At 37.2% G+C, this 12,230-nt stretch overlaps 1 protein-coding gene across 1 annotated transcript; it reads left to right on the top strand.

Moving 5' to 3' along the window:
* Positions 1–214: 214 nt before the first annotated feature.
* Positions 215–12,011, top strand: LOC123654765 (zinc finger and BTB domain-containing protein 17). The gene is made up of 9 exons (XM_045590650.1): positions 215–506; positions 809–1,049; positions 7,939–8,261; positions 8,963–9,138; positions 9,456–9,584; positions 10,123–10,234; positions 10,837–10,977; positions 11,250–11,390; positions 11,872–12,011. Exons 1-9 carry the CDS (start codon positions 215–217, stop codon positions 12,009–12,011), a joined length of 1,695 nt encoding a protein of 564 aa, XP_045446606.1.
* The last annotated feature ends 219 nt before the right edge of the window (positions 12,012–12,230 follow it).

The following is a 12,230-nucleotide window of genomic DNA, read 5'->3' as shown; positions in this document are numbered from 1 at the left end:
TAATACAAAAACAAAATCAAAAGCTTGATCACAATCGTTATCATATCCAAAGCTCGTTCGAGTGTGTGTCGTTTGTGAGAGTTGAATGAGTAGACAAATAGTAATTTGATTGTTTGGTTGTTTTCAGAGAAGTGAAATGTAAACAATTTTTTTTTCAAATCGATTTCGAATAATGTGCCTTTTACAGTGGAAGTGTATATAAACATGGTGTAAGATGACGTCGACGGACACATACCAGTTAAAATGGCATTCACACAGTTCGCATTTGAACGGTTCCGTGGCGGCCCTGCTGCGGTCGGAAAGGTTTACGGATGTGGTCCTCTGTACAATGGACGGCTCACAAATACCGGCCCACAAGTTTATATTGAGCTCGTGCAGTGTGTATTTGAGCAGCTTGTTCGAAGGACAGCGGTCCGTGACACGCATGGGCGGAATGCTGTACGTAGTTTTACCTTCAGAGATATCTACGAAGGCGCTAAAGATTCTAGTCGAATATATGTATAAAGGTACGTATAACTATAATGAAATTAGTTATTGTCATAGATTATTTTGAATTTTCAGGTAGAAAACAAAGAATATTTTTAAAATAAATTATTGATATTGTAAAAAAACAAGGCATAAATATTTTTTTAAGGGATAAAAAGTAACTCAGTAATGAATTTTTTATTCAGTAACCAAAAATTTAAATATCATGTAATAATTTTAATGATTTAATTTTAGACAAAACTTGTTTAACTTACTTCTAATATAAAAAAAATTAAAAACATAAAAAGAATAAACAATTCACCAACTTGAAAATTATTTGTAGGCGAAACAACAGTATCAAATGAAGTATTAGATACAGTTCTAAAAGCCGGGGAAGTTTTAAAAATACGAGGTCTCTGGCGTCAGACTGATGAACCGGGAGGTGACACTCCTGCCGAGAAGACTAGCACTCAAGTTCTCAACAAGCAAGCCAAAAAGCCCGAAGAACAACCAAAGATTACCGTTAAGAAGGATGACAAACTACTCAAAACATTTAACCCCGTTCAACCTCAGGGAGTCACCAGGTATGAATTTCTTTTTATTCATCCACCTAAGTTATTTAACTTATTGTGGATGACACTTGATGTAATACAATTTTTGTAAACATTAATAGGTACATTAATCAAATTAGTTTAATTAATTTTACTTAAATTATTTACCTTTAAAAATTTAATTTTTTACATTTAATAAAAACCAACAAAAAACACAACAAACAATAAGAATTATATAAGAAATATATATTACCGTTAAGAAGAATGACAAACTACTCAAAACATTTAACCCCTTTCAACCTCAGGGAGTCACTAGGTATGAATTTCTTTTTATTCATCCACCAAGATATTTAACTTAGTGTGGATGACACTTGATTATATATATATATATCTGTGTGTGTGTGTGTGTGTGTGTGTGTGTGTGTATCTATATATAAAAATATGAATCGCAAAATGTGTTGGTAAGCGCATAACTCAACAACGCCTGGACCAATTTTTAACTAACTTCAAAAAAAGGAGGAGGTTACTCAATTCGACCGTATATATATATATATATATATATATATATATATATATATATATTATGTATGTTTGGGGATAACTTCGTCGTTTATGAACTGATTTTGATAATTCTTTTTTTGTTGGAAAGGAGATATCCCTAGTTTGGTACCATGATAAGGAAACCAGGATCTGATGATGGGATCCCAGAGAAATCGAGGGAAACTCTCGAAAACCGTCTACCTACGTTGTATTACTTGTCGACATAATTGAAGTCTGCTTTTTTCGTTTGCCTGCAAACACAACTATTATACCAATTCTTTTCTTTAAATGTTCGTTGAAGTCCAAGGATGGTTTTCAAAAATTCGAATAATTTCCGGGAAAACCCTAACAATAGCCCTTTTCTTATTCCCATACAAACGTTTTCTAACTAAAATATAGAGTCAATTATTAGTATTCATTAAAGTTCATATTAAATTACAAGCACTCACTGTTGTCTAAGCAATGTAGGTGTGTTCCTAACGTCAGAGTCAATTTGCCCTTTATTATCGCTGCACAAAATTCAAATTCAATCATATCTATCAAAACAGAGTGTGTGTTCGCGTTGGAGGCATGTTGGAGGATCTAATGTCGCGTTCCGAAACTCAACAAAAGTGATAATATCGCGAACCCGACCAAATTGAATAGTCAAAAAATGTAAGAGCTATAGATCATTAGTACTGATTTTTATTTTGGTTGGTTTCGCAATATTATTTCTTTTGTTTTAGTTTCGGCACGCGACATAAAATGCATCGGTTTTCACGTCATCTGTCAAACAAATCGCGTTAAAAAAGGGTTTTATTATCTACTAGCTTCTGCGCGCGACTTCGTCCGCGTGGAATAGAGGCGCGCGCAATACTTGATCATTATTTTGCTGCGATGTTATTTTAAAACTGCTGATACTGATACTCATTGAAATCGAATTATGTAAAAGGTTATTTTGTTTTAAATTAAATACTTATGATGAATAACGTATTTATTTAGATAAAGATTAATATCATGTTTATAAAAACACCTTCGCAAATAATGCATTATTTTGGAACTAACTTGTCGCGGACTTTTTTTAGAACTTTTAAAGAATATCAATTCTGTCATACATGATTTTTGCGAAACTTTAACTGTTTTCGCAGCGCACGCAGCGGAAGCTCTCAAAAGGAAAAAAGAACCCCTGATTTTGAAACATTCTTCATTGGTGCTCCGCTCCTTTTGGTCTTAGCGTGTGATATATAGCCTTATAACCTTCCTCGATAAATGGACTATCTAACACTACAAGATTTTTTTAAATCGGACCAGTAGTTTCTGAGATAAGCGCGTTCAAACAACAAACAAACTCTTCAGCTTTATAATATTAGTATAGATAATTATTAATTTAATATCCCTATTTGTGCAAAAATGCGTCAGTTTTCACGTCGTCTGTCAAACAAATCGCGTTAAAAAAGGGTTTTACTATCTATAATTATTAATTAAAAAAAAAATAACCCTAACCTATCTAATTACCAAATTAGACTGTTACACACGACATAATTTAGTTACGCTGTGTGGCTACGCACGCTGTGTGGTTATGACATTGAAGAATATAGCCACCTCATCCCGGGGGTGTCGTAAGAGGCGACTAAGGGATAACACAGTTCCACTACCACCTTGGAGCTTATAAAGCCGACCGATGGCGGAGTAACCATCCAACCGCTGGCTTTGAAATACACAGGCCGAACTCAGGCAGCAGCATCTTCGTTACAACAAAGCCAGCCCTGCGGTCACCAACCCGCCTGCCCAGCGTAGTGATTATGGGCATCACACATGAGGTTACGCCATTTTTGGCGTGAACTTGTGGAGGCCTAGCAGTGGACTGCAATAGGCTGAAATGATGATGATGATGATGATGATGATGATGATGATGATGATGATCTAACGTTGTTCGATGTAACGGTGTTCTTAATCTAAAGCCTAGCCATACCCGCTTTAAAATGGCAACGAAAAGTTTGGTAATTACCTTACATTCGGTCACGATCGGGCCAAATCGGCGCGATCGGGCACGACGCGTCGCGCGTTCTGTGACGTAGACTTGCGCCACTTTAAAATACAATCATGTCGGTTAATAACCCGTCTATCTCTATGTTATGTCATTGAGGCACACAATTTTAAATATTTGTCACATTTAGGTTCCCACTGTCCCTTTAGATTATTTTCCAATCAGGTTTGAGCCCTAAGTTCGCCTCTTAGTTAGAAGACATCCCAGTCGGGGTTTTTTAGTGGGTCACAAGGTGGCCAAAGTTCGTAGAAGCAAAGATATTTTCGTCACCCGAGCTGAACCTCACACATTATCTCTCAAATATCATTAGGGTAACGGCTCTGTTCAGGAGAACCTTTTGCGCCGACTATAAAATAGGTAACAATAAAAAACTGTCACATTCCAAATCGGTCGGGTCCACTAGTATTAAATATATGTGTGCCAAATTAAATAAAAGTGACCAAATTTGATTACTTACATACCGATAGCAGCGCCACCTACCGGGTCCAATTGCGATAAAAACTACAAGTTGGACCAAATTACAGATGCTTACAAAATTTGATAAAAATTGGTTCAGTAGTTTCGGAGTTTATCGCTCACATGCATTGTGACATGAAATTTATATATACTCAGTTACAGGAAAAGTCGACCTAGAATCGTTAAGGGCGTGTAGTACACACCATTTCTGAATGATTTCACTATGGAACCCCCCATCCTAAACTTAACCGTTTTCGAGATATTCGAGTTTTAATTTTTTTTATGAAAATACCCAATTTTTCGGCTATTGAATTGAATATTTTGAAGTTTTTTTAATTCTTATGATTATTTTTTTGGTTTTTTACATGAAGAATGAGATGCCTAATGACCTCAATGACTAAAATTGCACGTAAGTTAACTAAATGGGTCGTTGTAGACGATCGAAACTTAAGAAAATAAGTACAAATTATAAAAAAATATTTTTCTTTTCTGGATATCTCAAAAAATTATTATGGCACTTGCTTTACAGATGTGCTTAAAAACATCTACATTTTATCAGCTATCGAACGAGGTATAACAACCTAGGGTTGTATTTAAACTCATAGAAAAAAACATAGTTGAAAAGGTTCAGGTAGTAGGTCTAACGGGTCACTCGGCTATTGTCCTTCAAGTTAATCCGGTGCGTGTGAGTGAGACAACTTAAGATTTATGCAGGTGAGAGTGAGAAAAATAATGTGCAAAAACAAGTTTGGGGATACAACATGCCCATTGTTTTGTATTTGGTCGTTTGTTTGCTTGCCATCCATTTTAGTCTGCTCATGCGATTCGTCCATGGTAGATGCGAATTATTGTGCTTTCGGATTCCCACACGACTTGGCTTTGTTTCTGGACTGATTTTTCTAACTGTGACTACTGTGCTTGTTTACTGGACTCTGATTTGTGCTTGTGATACTGGACTCTTATTTGTGCTTGTGATACTGGACTGTTGAAAATGGCAACATACTCGAACGAAGAATATGCGGATATGCTTATCTGCTACGGATACTGCAATTGCGTGTCCGCACAAGCTCGGACTGAGTACATACGACGCTATCCCGACCGTCGAGTACCTGATGTAAGCGTTTTCGACGGAGTTTACCGACGACTTCGTGAAACTGGCTCTGTTTCGCGACGACGTACGGACTTAGGAAGACCACGTGTCTTCAAAAACATTGGGTAAATAAATGTTATTTTGAAACATTGGGTAAATAAATACCCTAGAGTGTTATACCTCGTTGGATAGCTGATAAAATGTAGATGTTTTAAGCACATCTGCAGAGCAAGTGCCATAATAATTTTTGAGATATCCAGAAAAGAAAAATATTTTTTTATAATTTGTACTTATTTAATATGTACGATTTTATTTTTGTGTTACCCACACATTAGGAATTCTAAACATTTTTGAATATCATATCAAAAATTGACCGCTCCAGCGGGATTCAAACCCGCGTCTCCGACTGACTGTGTCGGCGCTCTAGCCAATTAAGCTATGGAACGATGTACCCGCTCGAGCGAAATTTTTGATATGATGATTTTTATTTTTCGGTTTAAGCGAACCGTGGCGCCGTCTATAGTGAGTTCTTTACAGAGACCCGTAACTATTCAAAGTTTCATATTACAATGAAAATCTTTGACAAGAGACGACACCATGCTATTTTTAAAAAGTACGATTTTATTTTTGTGTTACCCACACATTAGGAATTCTAAACATTTTTGAATATCATATCAAAAATTGACCGCTCCAGCGGGATTCGAACCCGCGTCTCCGACTGAGCGGTCAGTCGGAGACGCGGGTTCGAATCCCGCTGGAGCGGTCAATTTTTGATATGATATTCAAAAATGTTTAGAATTCCTAATGTGTGGGTAACACAAAAATAAAATCGTACATATTAAAAATAGCATGGTGTCGTCTCTTGTCAAAGATTTTCATTGTAATATGAAACTTTGAATAGTTACGGGTCTCTGTAAAGAACTCACTATAGACGGCGCCACGGTTCGCTTAAACCGAAAAATAAAAATCATCATATCAAAAATTTCGCTCGAGCGGGTACATCGTTCCATAGCTTAATTGGCTAGAGCGCCGACACAGTCAGTCGGAGACGCGGGTTTGAATCCCGCTGGAGCGGTCAATTTTTGATATGATATTCAAAAATGTTGTACTTATTTTCTTAAGTTTCGATCGTCTACAACGACCCATTTAGTTAACTTACGTGCAATTTTAGTCATTGAGGTCATTAGGCATCTCATTCTTCATGTAAAAAACCAAAAAAATAATCATAAGAGTCAAAAAAATTCAAAATATTCAATTCAATAGCCGAAAAATTGGGCATTTTCATAAAAAAAAAAATTAAAACTCGAATATCTCGAAAACGGTTAAGTTTAGGATGGGGGGTTCCATAGTGAAATCATTCAGAAATGGTGTGTACTACATGCCCTTAACGGATCTAGGTCGACTTTTCCTGTAACCCTTACTATGTTACACAACATCAACAGGCTCTTAGTTCCCCATGCGTTTTGGACCACTTAAAATATTTACTTCAAATCAGCAGTTCTAACAAAACAAATAACATTATGTATGTTATGGTTTGGCAAATTTATTTTAACTAACATTAATAAAAAATCTTATTCTCGATTGTTTTTAAATATTTTACATTTAGACTTTAATAATACAAATGTAAGGAAATACAAAATAATAATTTTTAAAATTTAGTTATATTAAATAACAAACATGACTAAATAAATTGTAAAGTTCACTTTTGACGACCTTATTTATGTCTCGAATTTATGTGTGCATTCAGTACAAAAAAAAATTGATATTAATTTATATCCAACAATTTTTATCTCAAACACAGGCATTATGTTGCTCATCTTAGAAACAGACTAGTATGTGTGTGTATGTCAAACATTTATTGATTTTATAGCTTTTATACCTTTATTATATAATCTCTACAATTCTAGTCTACTATTACTATTCTAATCTCTATCTCATAAGTCTTGTATAACAATCGAATAAAGTAATTAATACCTACTTGAAAATTGTCTTTAAATGTTAAATTACAAAAACAGACTTGATATTTATTCTAATACCAAATTGTTATATAAATGTTAAAAAAACTACATAAATAAAAAAAAAAAACAAAATTATATCGATGTATTTTTTCACGTATTTTTAAAATTATTTGTATAAGTTGTTTCCAAAATCCTAAGAAACGATACCTGGATAAAAAATATATTTGAATTTTCATTTAAAACATGCTTTATAAGTATATAATTGTTGATAATCTCCAGTAGTTAGCTATTACGCGTTCTAACCGAACCGGTCATGTCGCGAAACTGAAATTTAACCAGTTATTGAGTGGATAATGCACTCATTATTTTCAAAATTTTTGACGTTTCTGATTATTAGTTTTCAAATTGTAATTTCAAGACTAAACAAAATACTACAATTTATCATAATAACACATATAAAGAGGTATATTTACCACATTAGTTGTCTTTTGAGTTTTCGATATTTCGGGAATATTGGTCATGGCCATATACGCTTCATGGAGTCCAACAAATGTGAATAACAACCGTTTTCATATACATTAACTGGGACTTAATTAGGTTCTATTTTAACTTGATGAATCAGTGATTACACTTGCTGCTGGGCTAGCGGTCACAGGTACGATTTCGCTCATGATAAATATTTACAAACTTGATATGACCGTACAGACTTATCGTAGGCCTAGCGTTTGTGTCACGTCATGTTTTCGGATACCTGGCAGGATCATTTGCGGCCGTTGAGTAGAAGATGATTTTATTAGCGTATCTTAATTGTTATTAGACGCGGTTTGCTTAGTAAAAATTTGTTTTAAACAGGCCAATGTTTATCGGTCCACCCAAACTGGTGTTCATCAAGACCACCGAGGGAGGGACTCAAGCGGCCCTCCGTCCAGGGGCACCGAAGGGTCAAACGATCCTGGTCGCGCCCGCACCTACTACAGAAATGACAACTGCCACTGTGACCACACCCACCGCGACCGCTACAGTGACAGTGTCCAGTACAGCAGAGGATCCTGATGATACGCCACCGCCACGTATCTTGCGTCGAGCGGAACGCAAGTACGGCAAGAGGCAGAAGACTGACACCGCGGATAAGGAGAAGGAAGCCGATGAGCAGGATAACGCGTCTGTTAGTTCTAGTAAGTATTGACAAGACAAGTCTAGGGATCTTGTGTGATTTATTCATTTGGCTTAATGGCTTCTTTACTCTACCGAGTCGTACTTACATCTATAAAAGAAAACAATTGAATATTTTTTTTATAATTTGTATTATTAATGTGCCAATTCGTAAACCGCTCTGGTGTAGCTGTGCGTGTAGGCGCCTTAAATACCGACGGTTTGCGGGTTCGTTTCCCGCTCGGGATGGATAATTGATATTTGTAAAAATATTTCCACTTGGGATGTCTGCCCTTGTGGTTCTCCCCCACCGTGCCTCGGAGAGTATGATAAGCCGGTAGTACTGGTTGTTATCATAAATACCTGATAGCGTTCATTACTCCTAGTAGGGAACATCCGCCAATCCGCAGTAGGGCAGCGAGGTGGATTAGGCCCCAATTCTTCTCCAACATGGAGAAAGAAAGAGTCTCATGCTCTAAGGAGATTTCTCTTTAAGATTGTTGTGTGGTTACGGCATTAAAAATATAGCCACCCCCTTTCCCAAAAGTATTGAAAAGCGTCGTTTTTAATCTCATTATATAAATAAGTAATATTAAACATTTTAACTCTTCTCTAACAATTGCGCGCGTCTGGCGCTGCATTTAAACCATTTTTTACAAACTTCTACCAAGAAACATGTAGTTATAGCTATCCACTTATGAATTCGATTAATTATTTTTAACAGAGAAATCAAACCAAAGCACATCGGAAACGAATACAGAGGTGCAGATTAAAGACGAACCCGATTGGGACGCCAGTAGTATAGAAGAGGAAGAGCGGTCGATAGCGGAAATGTTCCAAGCGGAAATGAGTGTCAAGTCTGAACCTATTGATGATATGGACATTGAGGAAGAAAGTTTGGTAAGTGTGATTTATTTATATTAAAAGGACTATGTTTGAGATGACGCGCGATGTAGTAGTAAAAAGTGTAGTATCTTATGTTGAGATGTGAAACCGATAAATATATGTATTTTTTCGTATAAATATTATAGAAATTTATATTTAATTTTTTTTTATTTTAAATTTAAGAAAATAAACTTATTATTATAAAAAAAAAAACGTGTACACCTTTACCCTGTACCACCTCTTTTCCGTTTTTATTTAAAAATTCCTCTAGTAATATATGCGACTTTAACCGGGCGATGTTAACTTATACTAACGGTCCGTTCTCCCGGCAGCTGTACAGCCCGCTGGCGTGCGAGCTGTGTGCAGAGGTGTTCACGGTGCCGGCGGCCTGGGTGCGCCACGTGCAGAACCACGCGCGCGACAACCACCACCACCCGCGGCGCCGCAAGCATCGCTCCGCGGTAAGTACCGGCCCGCTCCAGCGCGGGAGGGCTGTGGTACACTACAATATCGCACGGTACAATTAATTTACAATTTTACGTACGTTAAAACACAGTACGGTGCAGTACGGTACGGTGCAGTACGGTACGGTGCAGTACGGTACGGTGCAGTACGGTACGGTGCAGTACGGTACGGTGCAGTACGGTACGGTGCAGTACGTTACGGTACAGTACGATACCAGAACGAGTACGGTACGTCACGGTGCAGTACGGTACGGTGCAGTACGTTACGGTACAGTGCGATACCAGAACGAGTATGGTACGGCACGGTACTTTGCAGTACGTTGCTGAACGATGCAGTACGGTACGGTACGATAAAGTACAGTATGGTATCGTGTAGTATGATAGTGTACTTTACCGCACTCTAGATGTTGTATTGTACAGTGCACTATAGTATAGTACTGTGGTGACTTTATAAATTTCAAGTAGATTTCCAAGTGCATCATTATTCTCAGATAATGCTGTTCTTCATTGCGTAAATATTCTTTATTTCTTACAGAGCGATGACACAGAGGAAACAATGGCATTACTACGATGTGATCTCTGTCAGAAACATTTCCCCAACCCTGGGGAGTGGGTCAGACATATACAAAGTACACACACTGAATCAGGTCAGTACACAAAGACTTATTATTATTAAAATTAAGATAGATTAGAATATCTAATAGTATACTTTTTTATTCTCTTTATTTAGAATTAGATGATAATTTGTATCTTTTGTCACATAATAAATTAGTTTATTATAATTTTATATATTTTTAATGAACTAATCTTCTTGATCTTGAATTTTGTACTATTTCGTTTATTAAATTGTATGAAATATTTTCAAGTGCGTAGTTTAACAGTTACCAACATAGCTGAACATTGATTGTTATGTATGTGGCTAATTCTCGACAAACGCAACATCGTTGAATTTTTAATGCAACTTAACCGCTGTTACCTTCCTATCACAGTATCGATTTCGCATAGTTTTTTTTTTAACGCATCTTCTTTTTATTCATTTTTCACACTGACCCGCTACAGTCATGATAATCACTTCAGTTATGTTCTATGATAGTTTTTGTAACCTTGGAATGCTTTGTATCGCTTTCGAAATGTATAATTTTTGCACAGATATTCTTAAAAAAATTCTCTTACAAAGCATTGCATTGAATCCTTGTGCTGTTGTGATTGAGATCGTTGTCTAAATGTTCGTTCGATGTCGGTTGTCCAGAATTGGCCATATCAAACAACAGTGCCCCACCAAAACGTCACAATCGTTTCACAGAGGGCGCGCAAAACAAGATTTGCACGTTCTGCAAGAAGACATTCCCGTCACACGCCTCTATGCTCATACATATGCGTACGCACACAGGTCAGTGTGGTTTTTAGCTATTTTCCCCTTAAAAATAATAAAACTTTTATTTTAATTTCAGACCATTTTTTGGTCTGCACTATAATAGATCTTGTTGGTGGATTATATTTATTCATTTTGAGTAACCTCCTTATAAACAGTAATTTGACCAAAAAATTAGAAGTCCATTTATAATTATAAATCATCTAATCTAACATAACCTAGCTACTAGTTAATTTTTTGTAAATAAAACAGTATGTCAAATAAAGTTTTCAATTTGAATGGGCGGCCAGGTGAGCGTCCGTTCGTGTGCGGTCTGTGCAACAAAGGGTTCAACGTGAAGTCGAACCTGCTGCGGCACCTGCGCACGCTGCACGACCAAGTGGTCAGCCCGGCGCGCCTCGACGACGACGAGCCCGCGCCCGAGCCCAAGCGCGAGTCTTGAGGACGAGGAGGGGGGGCAGGTAAAAGACCTCTATCTCTCTCTCTCTCTCTCTCTCTCTGTACGACTAGGATGACCATTTTATATTTGTGGGACCAGGGATAACATTATTTTTTTCGGTTTTAGCAGACTAAGGTGACAATTTTTTATTTATGAGACTATGATGACCGCTCGTTTTATTTATACGACTAGGGTGACCACACTATTTTATTTAAATTTGAAAAAAAATCAACTGGTGGTAAGTGATTACAGTAACTAAACGCTAGCAATACCAGAAGCATTGCAAGCGCGTTGACAACACTGTCTTTGACCCTCTCCAGAAGCCCGAACTACCTCACACCGTACGGGAACACAAAACTACTTGAGAGAAATATTTTATAGCTGTGACCTTTTGTAACGCTCAAGTACTTGCCCAGTCGTGCTGTATCAGATTTTGAGCAGGATAATTATTTCTATGCCGATATCTACATCAGTGTCGAGGCCAGGTCGAGGGCGCGGCCGGCGCGCGTACGTGCCCGCGCTGCACGCCAACGAGTCGGCGCTGCGCAAGCAGAGCTACTCGCTGTTCCTCAAGCAGCGCGCCGTGCTCTTCTCCGCCAAGAAGTGGAAGTAAACACGCCCTAGCCCGCCGCTGAAATTATGTTTGAGACGTTCACTTAAACCCGTTCCTAAAAGGAAGATTGCTCATGAACATTTAAATTACAACATTACACAGAAATTGGATTTTAACTCTTCCTGAGCAAATCAAATCGTTTTTTTGAATCTTGTAATTTGAAACGGAGTTTTAAAGAACTCCTAAGTTGGTCTAATCCATAAAAATACCATTCTGTAG

The sequence above is a fragment of the Melitaea cinxia genome, chromosome 6, assembly GCF_905220565.1.
Source record: "Melitaea cinxia chromosome 6, ilMelCinx1.1, whole genome shotgun sequence".
NCBI classification, from domain to species: domain Eukaryota; kingdom Metazoa; phylum Arthropoda; class Insecta; order Lepidoptera; family Nymphalidae; genus Melitaea; species Melitaea cinxia.
Note: the sequence above shows the minus strand (reverse complement) of the source record. Positions and strands in the feature narration are given on the sequence as shown.

Coding starts and splice junctions, on each gene's coding strand:
- LOC123654765 (XM_045590650.1), top strand. CDS start 215: ATGACGTCGACGGACACATACCAGTTAAAATGGCATTCACACAGTTCG. Junction 1,050..7,938: donor CAACCTCAGGGAGTCACCAG/GTATGAATTTCT, acceptor TGTTTTAAACAG/GCCAATGTTTATCGGTCCAC. Junction 9,139..9,455: donor ACATTGAGGAAGAAAGTTTG/GTAAGTGTGATT, acceptor TTCTCCCGGCAG/CTGTACAGCCCGCTGGCGTG.